Source organism: Schistocerca gregaria, chromosome X (genome assembly GCF_023897955.1).
Source record: "Schistocerca gregaria isolate iqSchGreg1 chromosome X, iqSchGreg1.2, whole genome shotgun sequence".
Lineage (NCBI taxonomy): Eukaryota > Metazoa > Arthropoda > Insecta > Orthoptera > Acrididae > Schistocerca > Schistocerca gregaria.
The window spans coordinates 35,117,517-35,145,019 of NC_064931.1; the positions used below are offsets into that span (position 1 = coordinate 35,117,517).

General features: G+C 35.2%; 1 protein-coding gene across 1 annotated transcript in view; it reads left to right on the forward strand.

Annotated features, from left to right (window-relative positions):
• LOC126298156 (histone-lysine N-methyltransferase 2D-like) overlaps positions 1–27,503 on the forward strand; it is a 989,658-nt gene that overhangs the window by 756,914 nt on the left and 205,241 nt on the right. Inside the window, exons 7-8 of the mRNA XM_049989466.1 lie at positions 2,671–2,829; positions 18,363–18,441. Of these exons, the coding sequence (XP_049845423.1) occupies positions 2,671–2,829; positions 18,363–18,441 (238 nt within the window). The remainder of the gene's footprint in view (positions 1–2,670; positions 2,830–18,362; positions 18,442–27,503) is intronic.

Sequence of the window (27,503 nt, forward strand, 5' to 3'; positions counted from 1 at the left end):
ACACACACACACACACATTCTCATTACCCTGTATATGCTGTGCTTCAGTAACATAAAACCACATTCAGCAAGCATTCTTTGACTATGTGCATATTACATTTTAAGATTATTTTCTATGAGTATGCAAACTTCTCTGGCAGCCTGTTCCACTCTGAAATATTTTTTTCAATAGATAAATATTTAGTTCTTCACTTTCCCACCTTGTTGTAGCTCAACTCAGTTAAATATCTTTGATGCACTTGGACATGATCTGTATCTGTGGATCAGTTACCAAGTTATCAAATGTATTTTGCAAGTCCACCATTTGTTGTGCTGAGGAACATTATTAATGTTCAAGCAAGTGCACCACAGCTTGTTTTCCAACATTTGAAAGGCATTTGGCTCTTTGCACTGACCATGCATGCATTTCTGATACTAAGGAATGGAATATAAAAATGAAATAGTACATTTACATTGCCTTCTTACTATGACATATCTATAGTTCTAACAGTATAAAACTTCTTATCATTGTCTACAGAATGTATCTATACTGATGTTTAAAGCAAGCAATGAGGAAAATTGTCACTTTTTTGTGAAATTTCAAAACAGCTCCAGAGCTTATATGTAGTAAAATATATTAAAATGTATTGCTAATTAATACTGAATGTTGTGACTGCCTGTGTACATTAATATTCATGTTGTTATTAAATTTTGTAATAAAAAACTGTGTCTTGAGAACACACATAACAGACTAGAAAAAATAAAGGTTCACTGTATATATGATCTCTTACATACAAGTCAAACAATGTCAAAGCACATACATATATTTTTCTATACTTTCAGGAAAGATCCTTTCCATATGAACCCAGAACACAATTTCATTATGTTCCCTTTCCATGAGCTAAAATTTCAGGCTATCTCAATATTATTTAATCACAATCAACACATTACAATAAATTTGAATATTTTGTTTCTTTACTGTGTTTAGTCTAACTGTAGTCTACATTTCTCAGTTTCTGAAAGAGTTCTGCCCACTTATTTGAGGTAACAGAAGTGTAAATATGTATTTAATGTTGTGACATAGTATTCATGTGCTTCACAGTGCTTTCACACACACATTTAATATTTATTATACATTTTAAATGAAGATTTATATATTTCTCAGCATATATGTTAGTTTTGTTTGTAGTATCTTAATATCACTCTGTTGACAGTTCAGTTAGACAGTGCTTTTACCCATTTTGTTATACAGAAGAAAGTTCAGATTACATAAATATATTTTATATTTGCCATGTACCACTACGTCAGCAATGTGGCCTTCATTGTAGAGTGCCTACCAACCGTTCCAGTTATATTATTTAAAAAAGTTATGCAGTTTCTATGCTGGCATGTGGTACCTGATAGAAACCTACAAAACATGTATCTAACCCATAGAGTTTCTTTTAACTTCTCTGTCCAATTCTTATACATTCTTGCTAAGAAAAGGTTAAACTTTTCCATGTACAATATCCTCACATACATAATTACATTCCCTAAATAGAAAATTATACTGAAATAATGCAAAGTAAGTGTTTTAACAGTGGTACATATTTAATTGCAAACTATATTCCGTTTAGTATATACAGCTTTTCAAAAAGACCTGTCTCAATACACAGCATAATTTTAGATATTATACTGGAAGAATCTTTTCACATTATGAGTTGTGTGCTAAAGTGTCATAAAAACAGTGTGTCATGCAATGCTGTTTAATTTCCATAAAGTTTCATGTTACATATTTTTCTTTATTTTAATACATTTCCTGCACTCTTTGACTTAAATACATATTTGTTAATAAATTCACACATTCTGTGCAAAAATGTGCACAACAAGTTAATTCACTGTTCTTTTTTTTTTTAATTTCATCCTGAAAGTATCATTACATAAATTTTATTTCTGAGTCTTCCACAACCTCTGGAGATAATCATTTTTGTTACAGCCTACGTAAAGTATGTCAGGTACTTGTTTTGTATGCTTTTTATAATTTTCGTATCAGACAGATTACATGGATATTTTGTATTTTATTTAATACTTCCAAGTGGAATCAAAATGATAAATAAATTTTTGAAGATTGGAGAAAAATTTAATCTTGGTCATTACAGTGATGGTTGCATTGTAATTTATTCTCAGAATAACTCACAAATCACAAGAAATTAGACTAACAGATTCATTCCACAGCAACTGCCCCTTCCTTTATTCCTCTTTCTTCTTCCTCTGCAATACAAAATTGTAATAACTTGTACATTTTAGAAAAAATTACAGTTATGTCACTTATTTACAGGAACAGAAGATGAGAAAAGTCAAATTACTGCCATTATATCTCATCTTTTGCAAAACATCTCTACTGAATTTCTGAAAAAAATTATAAGAAATAAAGTCAGTATTTTTGAAAAGTGCATAACACCAAATATTCCTATGAACATAAATTTTTTAGTCACACTCAGTCACAAATAACTTCCATTGAACTTTGTTACTTGACTAGTCATAGAAAAACATAGTATTTCAAATTGAAGAACACATTTTGTGTTATGATTATATCAATTTCCAGATGTGCAGTTTACTTCAGACAGATTTTAATTATTTATAGTAAAAATACAATCAGAACGTAGTGCATGGAAATTTTGTTGTTCAACTAGAGTATTATGATTGGTGCAGGTGGACTAATGGGCTCATTGAGCCCTATTGCTGACAGTGACGTTGGCAGCTCTGGTTTGCTAATGGACCAGCAATCTCCACGAGCCCAGTTACGCTCCCAGAAGACTCTTGATGGTCTACCCATAAGTGACTTCAGCTCACTTCCAGGGAAAACTCATGGTGAGATATACTTTAATCTGACATAATGGACAAATTAATAACTTTGTCCCCACATGAGACTGTTTACTCTATTTATTGTGTATCATTACAAAAAGATGTACATAAGATATCAAAGTTTAGAAGCTGTTTATTATGATGGCTAATACACTTAAATAAGTTTAATTAGAATTTTTTATTTTTTATTTCATGTCTATGGTCACAAACTTGTAGGTCCTCAGACTACAGTTTCAGTCAGCAATGCCCATCTTCAGATCTGCAGCAAAAAACTACAACCAACAAGTTGTTTACAGCTCAAAACAATAAAATAGGCCGTGATGAAAAGTATTACTGACATTCATATGAAAATTATGCATTTTAAATATGTTGAAGCATACCTGTTGCGTAAAAACATGTCCAAATATACTGGAGCCATAGTTGCATCATAAAAAGCTAGACATAGAATCAGTGCCAGCACCATCACACATATATAAATAATTGTATACACATGACTCATCTTGTCAGGAGCACTTCTTTTCAAAACAAACTGCTGTACACCAGCCATGATATATTTGTGTTGCAAGTTTGGTTGATATCGCTACTGGGCTGTTTCACTAGTTACTTATTCTTTTCATTTTTAGACTCTATTCTTGGTTACTCAGATTGTATTTTATTGTATAAGAGGTGTAAACATATTCTTCAGTGATAGTTGTATGTTATAAAATTTTACAGTGTGCAATTATCATTGAAGAATATGTGTATTCCTACAGTAGTGGCATCTGGTGTGCTTGCAACACAAACATTTCACGGCTACTGTATGGCAGTTTGCTTTGAACAGTAGTGCTGTTGACAAGATGACTCTTGTGCATACTATTGTTTAAATATGCATAATGATGCTGGCAATGATTTGGTATTTAGCTTTTGACGAAGCCACTATGGCTCAAGTATATTAGGAACATGTTTTTATAAAATAGGTGTCACATTTAAATCACATAATTTTCATATGTACGTCATTAATACTTTCAATCATGGTCTATTTTATTGTTTTAAGCTGTAGACAGTTTGCCAGTTGTATTTATTCCCCATATTTTTCTGCAGATCTGAAGCAGCTTTGATATATTTGTGTTGCAAGCTCAGTAGATATCACTACTGTAGGTGTAAACATATTCTTCAGTGATAGTTCTATGTGTTAAAATTTTACCAGTGTTTTGAGGACCTGCACGTTTTTGATCATAGATGAGAAATAGAAGAAACTTTTTCTACATTTTCCATTTGAGACCATGTTGCAGCTTATAGGTTTAATTGATGGTTGATTCCATTTGATAATTTTTTGAAGATATATGGTCTCTGAAATGTAATTCTTTTACATCTGATGTTATCTTTCTTCCCAATTTATGGAGATTTACAAATTGTGCACAGTTAAATGATTAATTCATATATGTTCAAAAGAATGTTAAGATTATATCTGACATTTTCTTTTAGTCACTAGTTTTTAACTCTCACCATTTGGTGAGAACATATATTTTGCATTAATATCCTCAATTTCTCAATATATTATTGTATTAATTATTGCCTTACAAAGAGCCAACACGCGTACAATGAATTAGAAAATTGTTTACAAGATCAGATTTAAAATGATGTCTTGTGAATAACTTAAATACAAACTTCAGCTTAAATTTTATTTTTATATTTGTTACTTTGTACTGGTTAAGAATTAAAGCTCTAACTGTTATGTATAACAAATAATGGAAGGGTAGACTGCATAAACACTGAGTTCAGGAAAATTAGGTACAATTAATACTATAATTATTCAATAATAAAGGGCAATTCTCTTATCAGATGATCCATTATCTATCTCTTCATTCTGCAACTAAAGGGGTGTTTCACTAGTTACTTATGCTTTTCATTTTTAGACTGTATTCTTGGTTACTCAGATTGTCTGTTATTGTATGAGAGCTATTACTTATAAGATGTATTTTAACATTTCTTATGATAGCATCTTGCATACTTGTTTAATTATCTGGGTAAATTTAAGATATTCTATGGTTCCAAACAGAACTCAGTCATTTTCCATTTTCTGTGTAAATTGTATCTGTCCCTTGTATGAAGATAATGGATGCATCTGTTTCTTTATTAAATAGCAATATTGTCTTAATGAGTGCTTGAGTATGTATGCTTATCTCATACTGTTAAATACTATCCTAACTATCTAAACTGTTTCTTACTATGAACTTGATTACTAATTTCATTTATTTTTATAGCCTTTCCTGTAGCTTAAAACATATTTTTATGTCATATGTTTTCAACTCCTAAATATGATTCCATAAGCATGAACTGATTTTAAGAAGGATTGTTATGAATTTAAGTTACATGAGCTGCTACATGAAGTTAACTAAACACTTAAAGGATGAAATTCCAATAATCTGCTCTTTTTTGGTAGGAACATGTGTTCATCCTAATTTAGGTGATCATTAATATTCATTTTATGCAATATTCATAAAATTAACAGTTTTGTTTAATTTAATGGTGTCATCTTTCCTTATAACTCAAAGTTTATTGTACATGTCCAATATCATACGTTGAACATATAACTTGATAGATTAACCAGCAGCAGGAGAAAACACATGTAAAAGTTATCAAAATGTGTAAGATTCCAGTGCCAGTGGCTGCTCCATCTGACAGAAGGAGTGAAGGGAAAGCAAGAAGGATGAAGGAAGTGCACTGATGAAGCTTAGAAACTGGGGAAAGTTATGGATAAGTCACCTACAACTCTGGGTCAGGGGAGACTCACCGAATGGGATGAGAAGGGAGGAATGTTTCCCATAGAAAGAGTCTTCCATTCTCATCCCATTCAGTGGGTCTCCATTTACCTAGGGGACTTTTCTGTAATTCTTCCAATTTCCTATGCCTTGACAGCCTTTTTCCCTCATCGCTCTTTCTTTCTCTTCAACTCTTCTATGGAGAGGGCAACCACTGACTCCAAAAGCTGCCATGTTTCCATAACTTTTTATGTGAGTTTCCTTATACTGCCAGTTGGAAAGTACATTTTTATCCATATAAGTGCATTACATTTCAAAAAATTTGTTTATTTTAGTTGATATACAATTTCATGTTTTGTATTTTTACAATTTACAAATTACCTCTAGTGCAGTATTTTGTCACACTTTGAGCATCCACACTTTTGTTGTAATTTGTTTCTCTGTGTATAATTTTAACTTGGAAGTTGTTGATGTTTTTAAGAAATCTGTTGGCCACAATATACTCATATGAGGAGGTCTTTTGTTGCTCCTTTTATCTCTTGTTATTTTCCATCAAACCCACTGCTTTCACTCCTAATGCCTTTGGATAAGTGAAGAGTATTTAATGGTAATCATTATCTATGAAGTTGGATTGATCTAACAATATGTTTTACTAAGGTATTTATTTCTGATGCCTCTGCAGCATCTTTTATAAATTTCATTCTTTGCTGCTCCTTTATTTCTGCCACTTCTGAAACAAAATTCTGGCCATATAAGGATTTAATCTTGCTTTGTAATAGTCACTATCCTGACTCTTATGTTCTTAACACTTCTGAGAGCATAAATTTTTATGTGTGGCTCAACAAAGCATTTCCAAATTAATCTAATGCAATATTCAATTTAATGATGTGCATTAACACGAAAGCAATACCATTTAGGTTAAACAGTAGCTCATTAGTGGATTGAGCAGCACTACTGCACAATTGGAAATCATACAGCAAACTTATGGTCATTCTGTGAAAATGTCTAGAACATGACACCAGTATCAGGCTGTATTAGTGCTGTGACTACATGGCTTTTTCCTAGTCAGTTTAAACAACAAACATTGAAAGACTAGTGAACCTTTATTTTCCAATATCTGATGCCCAGCTTGCCCTGCTACATTTTTCAACTATTTACTGCCAACTAATACCTTTCCTAATTGATTTAAATACATAAATTTCATGCCACAATTTAAAAATAAAAAGGGAGTAGGTGTAGCATATGAGAGGCACACTAGATTATTATCTGGTTATCTAAAAATACTGGATAATATTTTCTGAATGAGGTTTTCCAATTTCCTATAGAGAGAACAGCAGATTTTCAGAGCACAAGATGGTTTCAGAAAATATGAATAACTATAGCTGTCATTCCTTTCTTTATAAGTAGAGTGCTCCATAAGTTACATAGTGGACAACACCATTGTGATACACCTTGGGCAGGGCACGATGCATTCAGGACTGTTCACAGATAACCTCAAGGTAGACATGAGTGGTGTTTATAAATACAAATTTTGAAAAATGCCAAATTGAGTAAATATTTTTTAAGCTACCACACCAGTAAACATGATGAGTTGCTAGGATCTGTATTGTAGTGTAGTTTTATTACAGAGTGAAACTATCCACAGATGTAAAAGAAAATTGGTATCGTAGAGTAATTCTGTCTCATAACTATATAGAATATAGTTATGTGATGAATTTAATCAGCACAAAATTTCTGGGTAGGCTATTTGGTAATAGAATGGTATTAAATGAGACCCACATATTGAAAATATTTTGAAGAAAGTAAGTACAACATGATATTTAATGAGAGCCCGAAATATACTTCCATACCCATAATTTTCAAAACATATATTTTTCTTTTCATCTCTCTGTATTACACTATGGTATTATATGTTATGGGATTGTAGCATACAGTATTGGTTGGTGGCAGAGAACAGGGGTGGGGGGGAATTTTAAAAATGATATTAGAACAAAGTTTTTTCTAACTTATTCTTCTACTAAACAATATATGTAAAATTTATTTGCAAACATATTTTCATGTTTCATCATAAGGAACATTCGCTCCATTTAAAAGTAAAAGAAACAGCCATGAAATTAATAATAAGTACAATGTTCAGCTATCAGAATTGATTAATGACCTTTACATCAAAATATCAGTGAGATTATTGAACAATAAATATACTTTAACTATCTGTATTAATTAATCAGTCTTGTTCCAAAGTACTAAATTAGGCATACTTCTGGTTCACTAATCTTGGCATAGCCAGTCAATTTGACCTATACAGTGGTAAAATAACTGGACAGGAAAACAAATAATGAATTACTATAACAGGCAGAAAGTAACAGAGTTATAAAAAGCATTTAGATCATTATAAACATCAACCTAGACACAAATCAAATGCAGCCACTAAAAGCAGAGGAGATGCCCAAGCATGCTTGGCTAAAACTTTAAAACTTTTAAAATTACAGTAGAATACAAACCAAGATAATCACGAACTGTAGTTTACAAGGCATATTCTTTAAAACCTATGTCATTATTCTCACAATTAACTATGTTTGGCTCTGGCACTCCTGAAATTAAGATAGCTTAAGAACAATGAACGAAAATTAAGTTATAATGATTTCACAGGTGATTATCACAGAAGTACTCTCAATTCTGGCTTAATATGACTTTTTATTGCTCTGCCAACCCCATCTCTGGTCCCATTGCCAGTAAACATTATGCTGGAATTTGCATCTGACATGAATACATTTTACAATCAAAACTATTTGGCAGATTTTCTCTCAGTTAAGGAGTAATTAAACTGAACTAACACTGTGGCAGTATTATTTGATTTTTTGTGTGTGGTGATTATTGTACAGGTCTTACAATTTTCACCATTTTACTTTTTCCTATAAATTTTGTATAAAATTTATTTTGTTAATGGCTTATTTATGAAGTCACTGCTATATGTTTTGTGTAGAAATCCCTTTTTCTGGTAGGAGGTTTGTATCCACACTGTAATTCAACTGGTGTTCTTAAGTACTGATTTTAGAGCTTACACTAGGTACATACATTAACATGTATGACCTCACAAAAATTTGTTCATTTTCTCCACATAGTGTGCTATTAAAGTAGTTAATATTTTCTTCTCTGATGAACTTCTAACACATTTGGTCTCCTGTAGTACAACAGTATTAATATTACCCTTTAGCATTTGTGCAAAGGTGGTACTAAATCAAGCTCATATAATTGCATGTTGTCTTATTTCCTATTATCATGCTCAAAGCTGTGTTTCAACTGTGTGCTGCTCTAGCTGACTTAATGACATTGTTATGCAAACCATTTGATTCTAGAAATTTGACAGTGTCTCCCTTGAGCACATTTTTAGCAAGGAAATCAGTATCTATGCTTTTAATTACATGTTCTATTACAGATAGTGAAATATTAGTTACTATATTTGTATAACTGACCAATGATAACATGCAATAACTGCATAGAATGTTTCAGAATTTGCTGCTGAATGTATCAGTTTATACATTTATCTCTTTACAGAACCATACACAGTTCACTACATTACATGATATAGCATAGTGGCATATTTTTGTTATATTTACTTATCTTTGGATTTTTCGCTTAATGATTTTACAAATTTAGATTTACACAGAAGCATATTAGAAACTAATTGCACCTATTTTGATATTAGCATTTTTACTCACACAACTATGTTCATTCAACTTCTTAATTCTTTCGGCTTTTACCTCCACAATTATAGATCTACCAATCTGTTGTATATTTGAAGATAAATAAAACATAGGGAGAGAATAAACCATAGCAGAAACATTACAATCAAAACACAGTTTGTACACTGTATATTTTTTTTCTGCATGTGCTTAATTGATGTATGTGTTGTGCACAAATTGTCTCTCTCCTTCTAGCTGCTAGTTTCTTAATACTCTCTTATACACTATACACAGACAGACAGCAACAAAAATTTTGATTTACTGTATATATATATATATATATATATATATATATATATATATATATATATATATATATATGGTTGGCTTCCTTGTCTTTCTCTGTTGTAGGGTTTTGTTTGTAATTTGTGTCCCTCATTCATCAAATCATTTTGGGTAATTTAAGCTATTTCACTTCAGTATCATAACCATTCTTATTTCATGTATGTCAACTAAATACAGCGTGTAACATAGTAAATAGAAAGACTGACACTGGTGAAGGTACATTGTAATAGAAGAAAAATGTTCCAGTATACAGGGGTGTGTGAAAACTCTGTTTGGGAGATAATTATGCGTGTCTCCAATAAGATGCCACTTTCTTAGTACAAAATATTGTCCCAGTTAGTAGAAACGTATTTGAAATGTAAACTTGGTAATTAAGTCTTCATCTAATTGGGCTCTAATTTCGCCCTTGGGCCATTGTCAGGGAAAGTTTTCATTCAGTATAGGGCACTGGCACAGATTGCTGTTGATGTGAAATGACATCAACATGTCAATATAGACATAGACAAGCAGATCAAGCAGAGCCCATACCTTGACCAAGGTCATCTGACATCAATCCTCTGGATTTTTATGTCTTTATCAGTGAGTTGTATGGACTCTGTTGAACCATTCCAGATGCACAGCAGCAAAATAGGCATTGTGATCTGTGAAGTTCAAAAGTGTAACTTACTGGTGTAGTGTTCTTGAAATATATATACAGGATCAGTCACCTAACCTTACCACTGGATATATTTTGTAAACCACATCAAATACTGACAAACAGATTAAACAGACCGAACGTGAGGAGAGGAGCTAGTGTAATTGTTTAATACAAACTATACAAAAATGCATGGAAGTATGCTTTTTAACACAAACCTACATTTTTTTAAATGGAACCATGTTAGTTTTGTTAGCACATCTGAACATATAAACACATATGTAATCAGTCCCGTTTGTTGCATTGTAAAATGTTAATTACATCTGGAGATATTCTAACCTAAAGTTGACGCTTGATACCTCCGACGTTCAGTTGCGTGTTGTAACAAACACGGGCCACAGTCAGTGAGCAGCATCTGCAGGGACATGTTTACGATGACGACCGTGTTTATGAGCATGGCTGTAGTGCACTGTTGTGGTTTGGCCTAGCTGTCACAGTGTCCGCATGTGGTGCTTGCTGCTATTGTTTCTGCATTCGTCTCTGCACACAGACCAACTGTAGTACATCGTGTTACCAGACGTCTGTGATAGTGTAGTGTTATAGGAACTGTGACCATGGTGTATTTGAACTCTGAAAAGGCAGAGATAATACTCATCTATGGCGAGTGTCGACGAAATGCAGCTGAAGCCTGCATGGTGTATGCAGAATGGTACTTTGACAGAGAGCATCCAATGTGCCGCACATTGCAAAACATCTACCGACAACTGTATGCAACAGGTATGGTTGTAGCACGCAAACAGGCCCATAACCGGCCCATCACTGGAGAAGTGGGTGCAGTTGGTGTATTAACTGCTGTTGCCACGAACCCACACATGAGTACATGGGACATTGCGAGAGCCGGTGGACTGAGTCAAAGTAGTGTCATGCCAGTACTGCATCATCACCACTTTCACCCGTTTCATGTGTGATGACTTTAATCATTGAGTGCAATTCTGTCAATGGGCATTAACAGAGAATGCGTTGCAGTTCTACCTGTTTACCAATGAAGCGGGTTTCGCAAACCACGGGGCAGTGAATCTATGGAACATGCATTACTGGTCCGTGGACAATCCTCGCTGGCGCAGACAGGTAGAGCAACAGCGACTGTGGACTGTAAATGTATGGTGCGGAATCATTGGTGACCACCTCATTGGTCCTCACTTCATTGCTGAGCCCAGACAGCTTCAACATACATCACGTTTCTCATTACGCCAGAGATTGCAATTGTGTACAGCAAATGATGGCCACCACATTGAACATCTATTGGCCTGACATGTCGGGACACACTCTATTCCACTCCGTAATTGAAAATGGAAACCACGTGTGTACGTGTACCTCAGCCCTCATGGTAATGTACATGTGCGTCGGTGAAAAAGACCAATAAAAAGGTGTTAGCATGTGGACGTAATGTGCTGTTCCAGTCTCTTCTGTACCTAAGGTCCATCACCGTTCCCTTTGGATCCCTACATAATTCGGTGCTCTCTGATACACACGATCAAACAGTGGAGGAGTGGTACTCAAGCGTCAACGTTAGGTTACAATATCTCTGGATGTAATTAACATTTTACAATGCAACAAATGGCACTGATTACGTATTTGTTTATATGTTCAGATGTGCTAACAAAACTAACGGGGTTCCATTTAAAAAAAAAACGTAGGTTTGTGCTAAAAAACATACTTCTGTGCATTTTTTTATGGTTTGTATTAACCAATTACACTAGCCCCTCTCCTCGCGTTCGGTCTGTGGAATCAATTTGTCAGTATTTGATGTAGTTTACGAAATATATCCAGCAGTAGTGTTAGGTGACTCACCCTGTATATAATGGTTCCAGTGGGTTTCTACAATGGATATGTTTTTTGCAGATGAGAACAGATAATATAAAAATAACATTTCAGGTGAAAAACTACCTATATACAAAAATGCAAAGAGGGTCTTGTGGGATAATTCATGATAGAAAATAAGAACTGAATAAAAATACCCACATGTGCTGGCACAAAAGTGATGAATCATGTTTGAGCATTTCAAAATAGCAGTTGTCTGCATAACAGACAGAACTGAATTCCCATAATTAAGAATATGAAAGCTAAAAAAAAAATACACTTTTTTAAGTCTCGTTACAGCATACACTGGTATGCCAAAGCTTTATGACCACCTGCTTAATACCTTGTTTGTCCATCTTTGGAATAAAATATATCATTGATTCTACATATCAGGGATCCAACAGTCCATTGGTAGGTTTGTGGAGGTATTTGACATTATATGTCTATGCACAGGTCATGTAATTCATGTAAATAACAGGCCACTGATTGGCGTATGAGATGATGGTGCCTGATAGTGACCCATACGGGTTCCACAGGATTTACATCAGGCAAATTTTGTCACTGAGACATCAACATGAGTTCACTATAATCCTTCTCAAATGACTGCAGCATGATTCTAGCTCTGTGACATTTATAGTTTTATTTATTTTATTTTCCTTACATGTCAAGTTCCATAGGACCAAATTGAGGAGCAAATCTCCAAGGTCATGGAATGTGTCAATACATAAAATTACAATATAAAAGGAATAACAGATAAAATAAGAATGTTTATGAAGCTGAAATAAGTCAGTCCATAAGTTTAAGTAAATACAATCAACAGTTTAACAAAAATCAACTTAATTTTTCGAGGAACTCCTCGGCAGAATAGAAGGAGTGACCCATGCGGAAACTCTTCAGTTTTGATTTGAAAGCATGTGGTTTACTGCTACGATTTTTTAATTTGAGTGGTAGCTTATTGAAACTGGATGCAGCAGTATACTGTGCACCTTACTGCACAAGATTTAAAAAGTCTGATTCTAATGCAGGTTTGATTTCTGCCAAGTATTAACTGAGTGAAAGCTGCTTATTGTTGGGAATAAGCTAATATTGTTAACAAGAAATGACAATAATGAATATATATATTGAGAAGTCAATGTCAATATACCCAGACTAGTGAACAGGGGTCGACATGAGGTTTGTAAACTTACAGAACTTCTTGCCCAAACCACCCATTTCTGAGTCAAAAATATCCTTTTAGACTGGGAAGAGTTATCCCAAAATATAATACCATGCGTCATAAGCATATTAAAATAAGCAAAGTAGACTAATTTTCATGTCAAATGATCACTCACTTCAGATACTGTTCAAATAGTAAAAATGGCAGCATTAAGTCTTTGAATAAGATCCGGAACATGGGCTTTCCATGACAGTTTACTATCTTTCTGAACACCTAGAAATTTGAACTGTTCACTTTCACTAATCATATACCCACTCTGTGAAATTAAAATGTCAGGTTTTGTTGAATTGTGTGTTAGAAATTGTAAAAAGTGAGTCTTACTGTGATTTAGTGTTAGTTTATCTTCTACAAGCCATGAACTTAGGTCATGAACTGTACTATTTGAAACCAAGTCAACGTTGCACACAGCAGCCATTACTACCAAGCTAGTGTCATCAGCAAACAGAAATGTTTTAGAGTGACTCATAATACTAGAGGGAATATCCACTGCCCACTTGACTGTGTCCCACTCAGACCCCACATCACAGCCATTCTCAACATCGTGAATAATGAACTTTTGCTGTCTTGCTAAAGTAAGAGGTGAACCAGTTATGAGCTACTCCCTGTATTCCTTAATGGCCCAACTTCTGGAGCAAGATTTTGTGATCAGCACAATCAAACACCTTAATGTGCCTAGTGTTGAAAACCTTTTGTTTAACCCATCCAGTACCTCACAGAAAAAGGGAATATAGCATTTTCAGTTGTTAAATGACTTCTGAGGCCGAACTGTACATTTGACAGCAAATTGTGTGATATAAAATGTTCAATTATCCTCTCATACACAGCCTAACTTAAACAAAAAAAGATGATATAGAAGTAGATCTAAAATTGTCTACATTATCACTTTCTCCCATTTTATAAAGCGGCTTTACTACTGACTACTTTAATCATTCAAGGAAATGACCATTCCTAAAGGAAACATTAAAAATATGGCTAAATACAAGGCTAACATGTGCAGCACAGTACTTTAATATTTTGCTAGACACTCCATCATAACCATGAGAGTCCTTAGTCTTCAGTGATTTAATTATTGACTCAATCTCCCCTTGCCTGTGTCACAGAGGAGTATTTCAGATATAAATCTCGGAAAGGCATTTGCCAAGAAAGTTACATGATTCCCCGTAGAAACAAAATTTTTATTTAATTCACCTGCAATGCTCAGAAAATGATTGTTAACTACTGTACATATATCTGATTTATCAGTAAGAGAAATATTTTTACTATGGACTAACTTTATATTGTCAACCTTGTGCTGCTGACCAGACACTTCCTTCACAACTGACCATATGGTTTTAATTTTATCCTGTGACTTAGCTATTCTATTTGCATACCACATACTCCTTGTCTTCCTAATAACATTTTTAAGCACCTGCCAATAACGTTTGTAATGGGCTACTGCAACTTGATTGTGACCACTGCTAACATTTTGATATAATTCCCATTTTATTCTACATGAAATCCTTATCCAACTAGTTAGCCACCCAGGCTGCCTATTACTGCTACTAATCTATTTAGAACATTCTAATGGAAAGCAACTCTCAAAGAGCATGAGAAATGTGTTAAAGACAGCATTTATTTATTGTCTATGTTATCGGTGCTATAAACATCCTGCCACTCTTGTTCCTTGAGAAGGTTTAAAAAACTCTCTGTTGCTGTTGGATTAACTTTTCTACACAGTTTGTAATTATATGTGACATTCATTTGAGTACAAAAGCCTTTTATTGTTAACATTTGTGCATGATGGTCTGAAAGGCCATTCACCCTTTTACTAATAGAATGCCCATCTAAAAATGAAGAATGAATAAAAATATTGTCTATGGCTGTGCTACAGTTCCGCTGCACCCTAGTTGGATAAAACACAGTCTGCATCAGATCATATGAATTTAGGAGATCTACTAACATCCTTTTCCTTGCTCCACTATATACAAAATTTATATTGAAGTCACCACATACAACTAATTTTTAGTACTTCCTACAAAGTGAATCAAAAACCCTCTCAAGCTTGAACAGAAATGCTCTGAAGTCAAAGTTAGGGGACCTATAAACAACAACAATTAGAAGTTTAGTGTCACTAATTTCAACTACCCCTGCCCAACATTCAAATATCTGTTCTGTGTAGTGTTGTGGCACATCTTTGGACTCAAATGGAACCCTTTTTTTACGTACATAGCCACTCCCGCACCCTGTAAGGAACGCGTTGAAAAACAGCCAGCAATCTGTATCATAGTAAAGGTAGCCTCTGAATTGCCAAATTCACAGTCTGCATCAGATCATATGAAGTGGTGCTCTGACATAACAATAACTTCAGAGTCAACATCTATAAGCAGTTCACTAACTTGATTACTAATACCTCTTACATTTTGATGAAATGTGCTAATTCCTTCTCTACCTGGAAACATGATGTCCTCTGAAGGTGAGCCCTTAGTTAGAGGGACTTCCTTTAGACAGGTATACCTATTAGCAGACTTCAGTATAAAAAAGGTGCAGCTCTAACACCTACTACTACAGGATTTTTTCCATGAGTGATCCCAACACCATCCACTACACTGTCACCTATAAACTTTGCCAGCCTCCACTTCCCATACCTATTGAGGTGTAGGCCATGCTTAGTGAAACCTGATCTACTGATAGACCCAACTGGCACCACTGAAATATGACCCATGCCCTCTGCCATCAGCACCCTCCCAGTCCCATGCTAATACACCTAACAGCTGCATTAAGATGAGGCTGATCATGACACTGAAACAGTTGCATAAACTACCTAGAAGCAGAACCTTCTTCTTTCTGTTAGACTTTGCATCTGACCTAGGCCTCCTAAGTGCTGAGTAATGCTGCATGTTCTCTACATTTACAGCTACAAGATGCTCCTCTCCATTGAGTTCTGATAGTTGGTCAAATCTATTGCATATGCACAATGTATAACTTGCCTTCTTACCAACTGCCAGTTTCCATTCCCAAACACCCTTCACCATTCTCAACCTATCTAGTTCCTCCTTTGTGCATCGTAACTGCACCAGAAGGGCACAGATCTTACATTCCTGCTCCTCTGTCAACTTATTTCTACTTCAGATTGTGCATTCCCAGGAGAGGATCTCGCTAGATTGCCCACTGGCTTCCCCACTGCATCACCCCCCCCCCCCCCCACCCCACCCAATGAAATTACTTGGCGCAAATCGCACACCGTAACCCACTACTCACAAACCTGCAACAGAGCCCACACTTCTCACTCATGGTGTAATTTTACAGTAACTGAAAAAAACTTCATCTGTGTTATCTAAGCTCAGTTACACCAGTAAAACTATTTATAGAACTAACAATAGCAGTCTCAAAATCCTCTGTCTACTAAGAAAGCAACTACTTGTATTAATACTACTACACAACAGCTAATACCATAACCAACAAAACTTCACAAAATTACTAGCTAAAACCAAAAAGTGAAGCAGCCACTGTAACTTTCAAAAAGTTAAAACACTGAATGAAAATTTTACTGAAGTATTTCACTAGAAACAGTAAGAAACGTCAGCTGCAAACTAAAGCACAAAATTTATTAAATGACTTCAGCATACAGGAAACTCTAAGAAACACAGCAAGCGAATGTTTCCAAAAGTTTATCAAATCATTATTTTGTCACAAACAGCATGAAACACTGCTGAAAACTATTAAATTTAATATTTGCATAACAGTGCACAAATAACTTTGTCAGTACTTAGATTTATAACTGCTACAGCTGCAATTGCACACTGCTAAATGTAAACACACTACACTGCTGAAAAATGACATCATCGTCAGTGAAGACAACAAGCAGAATTAATGCAGGTGGTTCACAGCTGTCAGTGTGTCTTTTATTATTACGCCAGGTCACATGCGAGTGCAACACAGCGTCTCCCATAGCATAATATTGCTCCCACCAGCCTGCGTCCATGGCACACTGCACATTTTGAGCCACCTCACCTCAATTATGGCATTTCTCAAGATGACTGTTCCCCCAGTGTAGCAAAAATGTGATTCACCTGAAGAGACAACAGAATCTGCATAATAATGATCTGCCCTTTGTCAAAGTTACTTATCTCACTGGATTTTCCCACTGGTAGTCCATATTTTCACTAGGATGAGCCCCTGCCTGAGTCTGTTCAGCTTGCATACTTTTGTTACCATGTCACATGTCCGTAAAGCCACCAGGTGGCACCCATCATTGTGGTGGGTAATGGTCATACAATTTTGGCTTAGCAGTGTATTTTGAGGCATCTCAGGATTGTATAGCACAACATGAGTTTTTTTATATATAAATAGTGAATACCGTCTCCAGTTAAATTATTATACAGTTAAGTTTGTATTTCATTTAACAGACTCAGCACTGATTTCTAACATTTGTATGAATTTCTTTGTACATTTATGGAAGCTCTTTCTTGTTAAACTTGGATTCTCAGGTTTTGGTTCAAAGGAAGTCATCAGTGAGATCAGTTCAATGGTTTACTCTATAGAACATTAATAATTTGTCAAAGAAAACCATTTTTATATACAGTGCACTGACAATGCTTACATTAGATAATTAATGTGAATTTCTTCTTGACTATTTAGTGATAAGATTGCATGAAACATCTATCAGATAATCATAAAAATAAATGTTTTAGTTTTGGATAGTTCTTATACTTTCTCAGCTACTTTTTTGGTCACATAAGGTAACCATGCCACATTAAGATTAACTTGTTGAAAACTGTAATTTGCTTAGAATTAAGAATATTCCATTACAATTGAGTATCACTCAACATTATTTTCATCTTGCAGCAAGAAATAAACATAAAAGGAACAATATGCAGCAAACACATTTTATAAAAAAATGCAACCAGATGAAGTTATAAGAGAGTTTTACTTTGATGATTTATTGTTATTGATAAGACACTATCTGAGTAATGAAAAGACTCATTAGTTCCTTATGCATGTTTTTGTGTTTGTCCATATATACTTAGACTATGATTTTTAAGTCATTGTCATTATGTGTGAAATAGAAATTCTTCCCTCAGGTGTGGACCTGATAAGAGGAAGAGGACTGGAAACAATGAAAAATACTCAGCAAGATGTGACTTCTGAGTTGCAGCATAGGTAAGTGCCACACCCTTCTGCAGTGAATGAATAATAAATTAAATATGGTTCAATAATTTAAAAGAATAGTACGTAATAACACAATTTTATTTGAAATAACTGTACCAATCTTAACTCAACAATTATATAAGTTAACTGAATACACTAAGGCAGGGATGTTGTTGAACTCTTTATAAACTTTTTCACTGTGACCTGTGTCAGAAATTTTATTTCATAGAGTTCTTCATTCATTTAAAAAATGTAAGAATGGAGATTGAATATTATATCCTTCATTTCTGATGTATAGTTTTAGCAGTAAGAAAATTTCTGTGTTTGACATATTCTTTGTTACTGTTTCACTTTTCTTCTTTTACTCTTTATGTTTACTCTATTTGTCAGCCCAACTGCAATCCTTTAATCTTGAGGAGAGAGTTTATGCCTTCCAAACAGATCCAAGAAAATTATTTTCACTTCAGTAAAGAAGTGTTATGTTAATGTTTTTCCTATGGACACACACATCATATTAAAGAGACTGATTCTACTGCTAATATCTGTTAGGATCATCCTGAATTCCTAAATATCTTACTGTGCCACAGCACATTTCACATAGATTAAAACAATTAAAAAGAATAACATAATGTAAACCACAGCATAATATAATTGTTGATAAATAAAAGCTCAACATTGAGTGTTACTTTTGTTCATATTGTTGTTTGATATATTGATAAAAATTGTTAGGCTCAGATGTTTAACATTAAATGATGTTAAGAATAGTTACACTACAGTTATAGATTCCATAAAATGATAAAAGCATTTAACAAAATGGGTAAGGTGCCTAAATTTAGAAATTACATAGATTTATAGTAGTTTTATAAATGAAAGGTGAATGTGATATGTAAAAAGGATTCCTGAAATGCTGAAAACCTTGTAACTGTATGGCCAAAGCTAAAGTGGGTAGATACTGTAAATATCACTATTAATCATGTGAGGAATGACATCAAATGTATAAGGTAAATGCAGAAGTTACTTACAATACTTATAAACATTAAGTTATTTAAGAAGAGAGAAATACACTCAACAGAGATAGTCATTTAGTTAAAAAGAAAATGACTATCACAATGATGTTTTATGTACATTGCTTCTATTCTAGCTTATATAAAAAGTTGAAAGTTAAAACAAACATGATGCAGTTATCTCCAATAAAACACTATTTGAAAAATTTGCACAAATATCCAGTCAGATCTTGATAAGAATTTAAAAAGGTGTAAATTACTTTAAGTGTACAGAAATGTTAAATTGTGCACTTCAAAAACGCAGAAGGATAGTGTCCTGTGAGCACAATATCAGTGAACCACACTTAAAATGGTTGTAACAGTTTGTATGGATATCAAATAGAGTGATTATTTAGGCTCAATCATAGATAAAGTAGTTCCAGAGATCAGTTTTTCAGAATACAGAGAAAATTTACACCAAGGAGAGATTCTTTACCAAAAAGATGTGTGACATATTTTAGAATATTGCTTAAGTTTGTGGGAGCTGTACCAACTAGGACAAACAGGGGATCTTAAACTTAGACAAAGAAGGGCAATAAAAATGATTACAAGTATGTCACGCCTGCACGAGAGTGTTACCAAAATATTGAACGTCCTGAACTGGCAGATGCTTGAAGAAAGGCATTAGCTATCACATTGTGGCAACACAAGCAGTCACATATGTAATCTAAAGGGTGGACTATCTTCATGCCTATGTGACCGATGATCTAGAAGTATCTGTGGTTATGTTTAATGACTTTGTTTGAGTTATCTCTCTGTTTACCTCCTCAGTTTTTATTCCACGATTTTTGCACTTATTGTATTAATAAAATTTATAATACTTACACCATCTTTGTTTGATCATGAATTGTAATAGCCACAATTGATGACTCTGACCATGGCAGACAGTAAGTAAATCAAGAGGAAATAACTTCTGCTGTTAACGTGGACACTATACGTCCAAGACATTAACCAGGTGTTTCAGAACACCTTCAGGCTATCCTATAACTGGACAAGTGCCAGGCACTTTGTAGTTCATGGATCATTCAGACCAACTGCATGTCACAGAGTAAATTTGGTGCACTGCAGTACATGCTGCAACAGCCTGATTTTGGATCCATCTCCTTGAACTTTCCTTTAAGGTTATGAAATCTCAGATGATAACATGCAATTTGTTCTCTCTATTGGAGCATTGAACTCCCAAAATTTGTTGTTATTTCTGGATGTTGTGCACAGCATGACTCCTGGAGGTCAATATATATACATCAGGTACAGTGTGCTTCACCAAGTGTGCAAACCTTTAGCATCTGAATTTAGCAAGTGCTGCAAGGTGAAACTATTTGTGAACAGGCCCCTTCCATTTTTTGCCATCACCTGCAAGCACTGGTTTCTGTTAGTGAAGTATCCAACTCTGTGCTCAAACAGATGTATATGAACCAGTTACATTTTGCAGTGAAAAGCACAGCAATTTCGAGTACTTCCTCACATTTTGACTCACAATTACTGAGTGCAGATCATTTTTATCATTTGTATCATTCAATGACACAAGTGGGCACCCACAAACTGGACAACACAACATTGAGTGTATAGTTATAAATGCCACTGCAAGGGAACAGCAGCTTCCACTTGAAGAACAGGCGAGTCCACTGTGAAGCATTCAACCTACCAGGCAGTACAGCATATGAGCTAGCTTGCAAATCTGTGTTGGTATCATTCATGCTTTGTGTAGCTGACATGCAAATGCACATAGCTATGTGATTACACAAATGGGAACAGTGATCAAAATTAGGCATGACCATTTGCATCACTGTTCAGCTACTACAAATAACTCAGCCTCCAGTAGAGAAATGTGTACTACTCAACCTCTAATACATGATAACAGTGTACTCCCTCATATTGGCAACATCTATGTCCCAATCACATTTGACAGGCACTGTGTTCTTCACACTGTCCCTATGTCACATAAGCTGTATATCAGTAACATAAATAACAAGCTAGTTTATTTATCAGGCACAGTCTCAGGTGTCAGTGTCCTCTCTAAGACATAAAAAAACAATTCATCCATAAAGTTGTGAATCCCAGCAGTGAACAGGTCAAGAATTCAGTCACCAAGATGCAGTTGTGAATTTGGGATTCTCACACAATTTTTGATGGGCTTTCCTGATCTCACTGAGTCCATGCTTGCCGTGTATTTTCTCCACAGTTACCATAGAATTATGTCCATGCAAAAGGCAACACTTCACAAGAACAATGAAATAGTACACAGTCATCTGATAACTCTATGAGCTGCTTCCATGTTGGCAGCAACTGCTACCCCACATGACCGCACTTAAGTGTGTTCAGTGGTAAGTGCAGAAACACCATTGTTAAAGGAACTCTGTCTTGCTAGACAGTGTTAGTAATTTAATTTCAAAAAATTACAATGATAGAAGAACAGAAGATGCACATTCTCATGGACAATGAGGCCCTACATGCCTGCATTTCAAACAGTGTTGCTGCACTTGTTGTGGCTGAAGAGCACCCACACTAACTCAGGGAGGATGTAACTCCCTGTATGGCCATGAATACAGCGGAACATGAGCCCACAACACAGTTCCAAGTACAACATAACACTACGCACCACATTCTGCTATGCCCGGGTTGCCAGTTGGCCTCAGATAAGTATACTACTGATAAGATAGAGTTCAGTGATTTTCTGGTTACGGTATGGGGCTATCAGACATCTGACATTCCTTAGGCACCTTTCCTATATTTAGTTTGAAAGAAAGACAGTTCATGGTATCCATGTGGTGACTATCACACCCTAAATGCACATACAACACCATATTGTCATCCTGTCCTCCACGTTCATGATTTTATGGCCACTCTGGCAGGTTCCCCAAATATTCAGTGTAATTGAATTCGGAAAGGCTATCATCAGATTCTGGTAACACCAGTAGATACACAAAAGACAACAGTTATCATGCCTTTTGTGCTCTTTGAATGTGTGCAGCTGCTATTAGGCTTGATGAATGCTGCAGAAATACAGTAACCCTGAAGATACTGGCTCACTGGTGCTACAAATGAGCAACTGCACTTAGAATATCCAACCTTCAGTGGCATCTTGCCATGCAAACCCTGATATTTTTGTTCATAAAGACCTTGCTCATTGTACCCATGTAACTCTCCACATGGATATTGTTAAAGCACCCATACAATCACCTGACACTGGCCCCTTTCCAATCTTAGAAAGAAATGCTCACATTGTGATGCTCTTAATTAATGCCCATCAAAACAGGGTTTCCTTAGAATGGGTAAAATAAGCATTCCTGCTTCCATCAAATGACAATGTACAATGGCAGCCCCTCAGTTGGCTAACTCCTGCTTCTACAGGGTGGAGAAAAATTGTGTTACAAAATTTTAACCCTGGATATCTGATGCCAGTAGGAACAAAAATTACTAATGTTGTGTAGGTCAACAACGCACTATTTATAAACTATGGAGACTTGGTGTCACGTGCTCTGATTGGTTGCGTGACTCCCCTGTTGCTGGATGCTCTGGGCAATCCATGACCGCTAATGCTTTGCCTGCTGGAGATCATGATGTATCCAATACTGCCTGCACACTTGGTATTAGCACACCAGCTTTCCACTCTGTGGGCCTGAGGGTGAATCTGCTGGGCTCCTGACTCATCCATTGCAGTTTCATGATAAGACGTATCGGGAACAAACCCATCAACAAATGTTAATTTTCATACAGAGTCTTTTACAAATTGTGTCAGCCCTGAAAAGTATCTTTTTTGTGACTAGGGCATTGTTTACTTAAAGAAAGTGCTCGAACTGGTGATCCTCTGACATGATACAAGCTTGGTAATGTCGAATGGTGTTCTGCCAAACTCTTTTAAAGATTCCTGGCATTGCCCTGATGTGATTGGTGGCATGTTGAATGCAATCCATTTCATTTCTAGATGATTTGTGTCTGGGTGGGTAAACTAGAACCTTGAAGAAACCCACAGGAAAAAGTTCAGTGGTGTGAGGTCTGGTGATCACGGGAGCCATGTCCTACGACCACCTCTGCCAATTATCTGGCCATTGAAGAGTTCATTTAAATATCCACACACAGCATGACACTCATGTGCAGGTGAACCAACATGCTGCAACCACATGTGATGCCGTATGTCCAAGGGAACATCTTCCAGGAGGCTGGGTAGAGTTTCTTGCAAAAAGTGAAGAAATTTCCCCTGGTAAGTCAAGGAGGTAGATGGACCGTCCCAATCAGATGGTCACCCCGTTCCTGGTGTCTGTGAACATATGTGACGTGAGGATTTCCCCATGCCCAGTAATGAACATTTCAAGAGTTGTAAAGGCCATCCCAATGGAAGGTGCACTGGCCGGGAAACAACACAATGGTGGAGAAGTCAGGATCTTGTGCGACATGTTGCAGAAACCACTGGCAAAACCCTAGCATGTGTTCATAGTCTGCCACAGCATTTAGATATTAGACAGGGTGGAAACTAAATTGATGCTGGCCATCATCCCTCAAAACCTCACAGACTACCCAATGTGTGACTCAGATGATGTGTACAACCATTTGAGTACTTGTCATAGGTGCTTCCCTGAAGCACTCAGGAACAGTCTCTACAAATGCAGCATCTCGTCATGTTTGAGGTCTTCCAGCATCACCATGATAACCCACTAATGAGCCTGTTTTGCCGAGTTGCTGGTGAATTGCTGCAAACGTTTGCAGGTGTAGGTGGCATCTTGAGGGGTACCATTCCTTATACAGCTGTCGAGTTTCATTCTCATTACTGTTGGCTAGTCCATAAACAAAAACCATAAAAAACATATCTTGTTGTTCTTCAAACAAATACTGTGCCACAATGCTTACTGTATGACTAAATCACAGGTGATGTTTGTGTGCTCTGAAGTGAAGCTTACATGTGAATGCCTCTGATGTGAGGTGGAGCCAAACAGCATGACCTATTCAACATGTGTGCATATCAGGCTGGGCACTGACAGGGTGAGAGACGTTTGTGTGTGTGAAGCAACAACCATAGCACTGTCTGTCAACCAACAAATAGCAACAGAGCAATCCCATGGCCAATTGGAGCACATGGCACCAAGTTTTTACAGTTTAAAAATTGAGCACTGTCAACCTACACCACATTAGTAATTTTGGTTCCTAGTGGCATCAGCTATCCAGGGTTAAAATTTTGTGACACAATTTTTCTCCACACTGTAAACCTCTGGACTTTCCCTTGTTGACCAGGCCTCCATTCTGCTGGCACCTCACACTGCCATGCCATCATTGTCAATGGAGTCAGCAATAACAGATGCTCACATGGTAACAGGCTCTTCTCTTCTCAATGAGTGCTCTCACTCACTGACACTGGTTCCTGTCTGCACAAAACTGAGCAGGACAATTACAATTTGGCTCAAGTTCATTTTCATACTAGGAGATTGGCCCTACATGAGGAGCCATGATGAAAGGTTGGGGGAGGGACAGGGGGGGGGGGGGGGGAGTGCTTTATGCAAGCAGTATAGTATTGTATGTAATCAAAAGTGTGGGATTATCTTTGTGCCTATGTGTCAGATGAACATTTTTGGTTATGTTTAATGATTTTGTTTGAGTTATCTCTCTTGTTTTTACCTGAGCTTCATGTTACCAGAATTTTGTGTCTATTGTAATAATAAAATGCATTCTACTTACACCATCTTTATTGAGTTGTGAATCATAGTACCCACAACATTAAAACTTATGCATAAGATTTCATGAAACAATATTAAGTGAGAACTCTATGAATATATTGCACTCCCCAACGTATCTTATAGGGAGTATCACAAGGAGAAGATTAGGGAAATTACACTGTGAAAAGAGGCATTTCTCATGTGTTAATTTTGAATGAAATGGGAGGAAATCCTAATATTTCGTACAGTGGGTAGTATTCTGTGCTGAGCATATCACAGTTGTTTACTAGATGTGGCTGTTTAAGTTGATGTAGAATGATATACAAATATATAATCACAATCCTTACAATATAAAGAAAACTAGAAGTAAATTAAACTTCAAAAGAATGGTTAGTCTCTTATGAAAGATAGTTGCTGAACATTAAATTGACGTGCAGTTTAATAATTTTATCTGACTGAAAGAAAATTTTTCTTGGAAGTAAAACACAGAAAATGGAGAGTCGATATGACAGTGATATTTTGAAAATCAATCAAATGCCATATATTTATTTCTGACATCATTTTAAAAAGCACCACTTTTCTTGCTTATTTATTTACCTTTGAACATTTTACATGTTATGTAGTACATATTAATATGTTAAGCTAAGGGAGATATTTTTTAAATTTTCATGATATTTTACATCATGACATTTTATACTGTCAGAATTATGTATAAACATACATTTGATAAAGATTATGTTATATAAAAAAGAAAACTTTGAAAGTATGTAGTACAATATTATGACACATTAACATCATTTTGCAAACCTGATAGTGATTAGTCAATGTATTAAAAAATTTTATTGTATGCTAGTTTTTCAGTTACATCAATAAAGATATTACAATGCAGTTTCTTAATGGAGCACACATTTTCATTTTATGCACATCAGAGTGTAGTTGTAATGTCTTTGGTTGTAATGTTTGTCTGACTATAAAATGGATTAGCAATGATAAACTTTAGTGTTGATAAATCAAAGTACAGGCTTTGAGGTACATAGGCTATAGAAAAAAAAAGGGGGATGTATAATCATTAACACATCCTATGAAGATTAATTTCATTAATATATTTCTTTATGTTTATTGATTCTATAGACACTGTATGGAATCATTCATTCAAAATGATTTATATGTTGTGTTGCTTTGTAGTTTTTGAGTTGAAAGTGGTTCTATGCCATTACTTCCTCAATATAAATATTTCAAACTGCCCATTTAAAACCTATTTACTATTAAAGGGTTGGATACAAAAGAGAACTCAAGTTTTTTTTTTTACATTTGATTCATATTCTGTATTTTTACTATATCCTTCTTTGTAAAAAATGAAATTCTAATTATTATTACTGTCCTATGAAAGGAATTAATTTACATAGCACAAATCTTCTGTTTAAATATTCTGTTTACATTTTCACAAAGTAATTTATATTAAAGTCTGTAAGAGATTTATATTTCAATATTCCCTACAGTACTTATGCAGTTGATTATATTCTTGTCAGGTTTGTAGCCAGATCATGTAGTCATCTGATACAATACTTCTGCCACCCCTCTGGTCACTATGTTAAGGTGAGAATGCTGTTTGCTAAATCATACCTAAAGATGGTGGCCAGGTGGACCACTGAAATATGGTGTCAGGCTGACTGTATTTATTTTTGTTTATTTATACACATATTCTGTACATCCTTTGATGCATGTGAGATGCTAGGATGTGAAACAGGTTAAAAAATATATAAATGTAGATGATATAGAACATAGTACACTTATTTTACAGAAACAGTTGCAGGGACAATATAAATATAAAAATAGAACAAAACAGGAGCAAAGTGTAAAAGACATCATACAGTGATTAATACATATTGTACAGTACCCAACAAACACACAATAAATATATATGAGTAAAATGTCTATACTTCTCTGTTAAAAAAATAATCTAATAAATAAAATATTTTTTCAAGTAAATGTAACTTTAATTTATTTTTAAGTAAAGCACTGTTAGTATGTAGGCCTTTGATGAGTTTGGCAATGAATTAAATATTTTAATACTGGAATACTGTACTCCTTTTGCTACATGAGTTAGATTCTTGAGATCACAATGGATGTCAGCTTTCCTTCTTCTATTGTGATCATGATACATTGCATTGTTTTCATAGTGTGCAGGATTTTCAAACATGAAACTCATAATTGAATAAATACAGTGGTAAGTTGTACTGAGAGATTATGACTGGAGCTTGTCAAGGATACTCTGCACATAATTTGGAAAATCTTTTTTGTAGAAAGAAATGTTTCTTCAAAGTGGATTAATTCCCCCAGAAAATAATTCCATAGCACATAAAAGATTGGAAGTACACAATGCAAA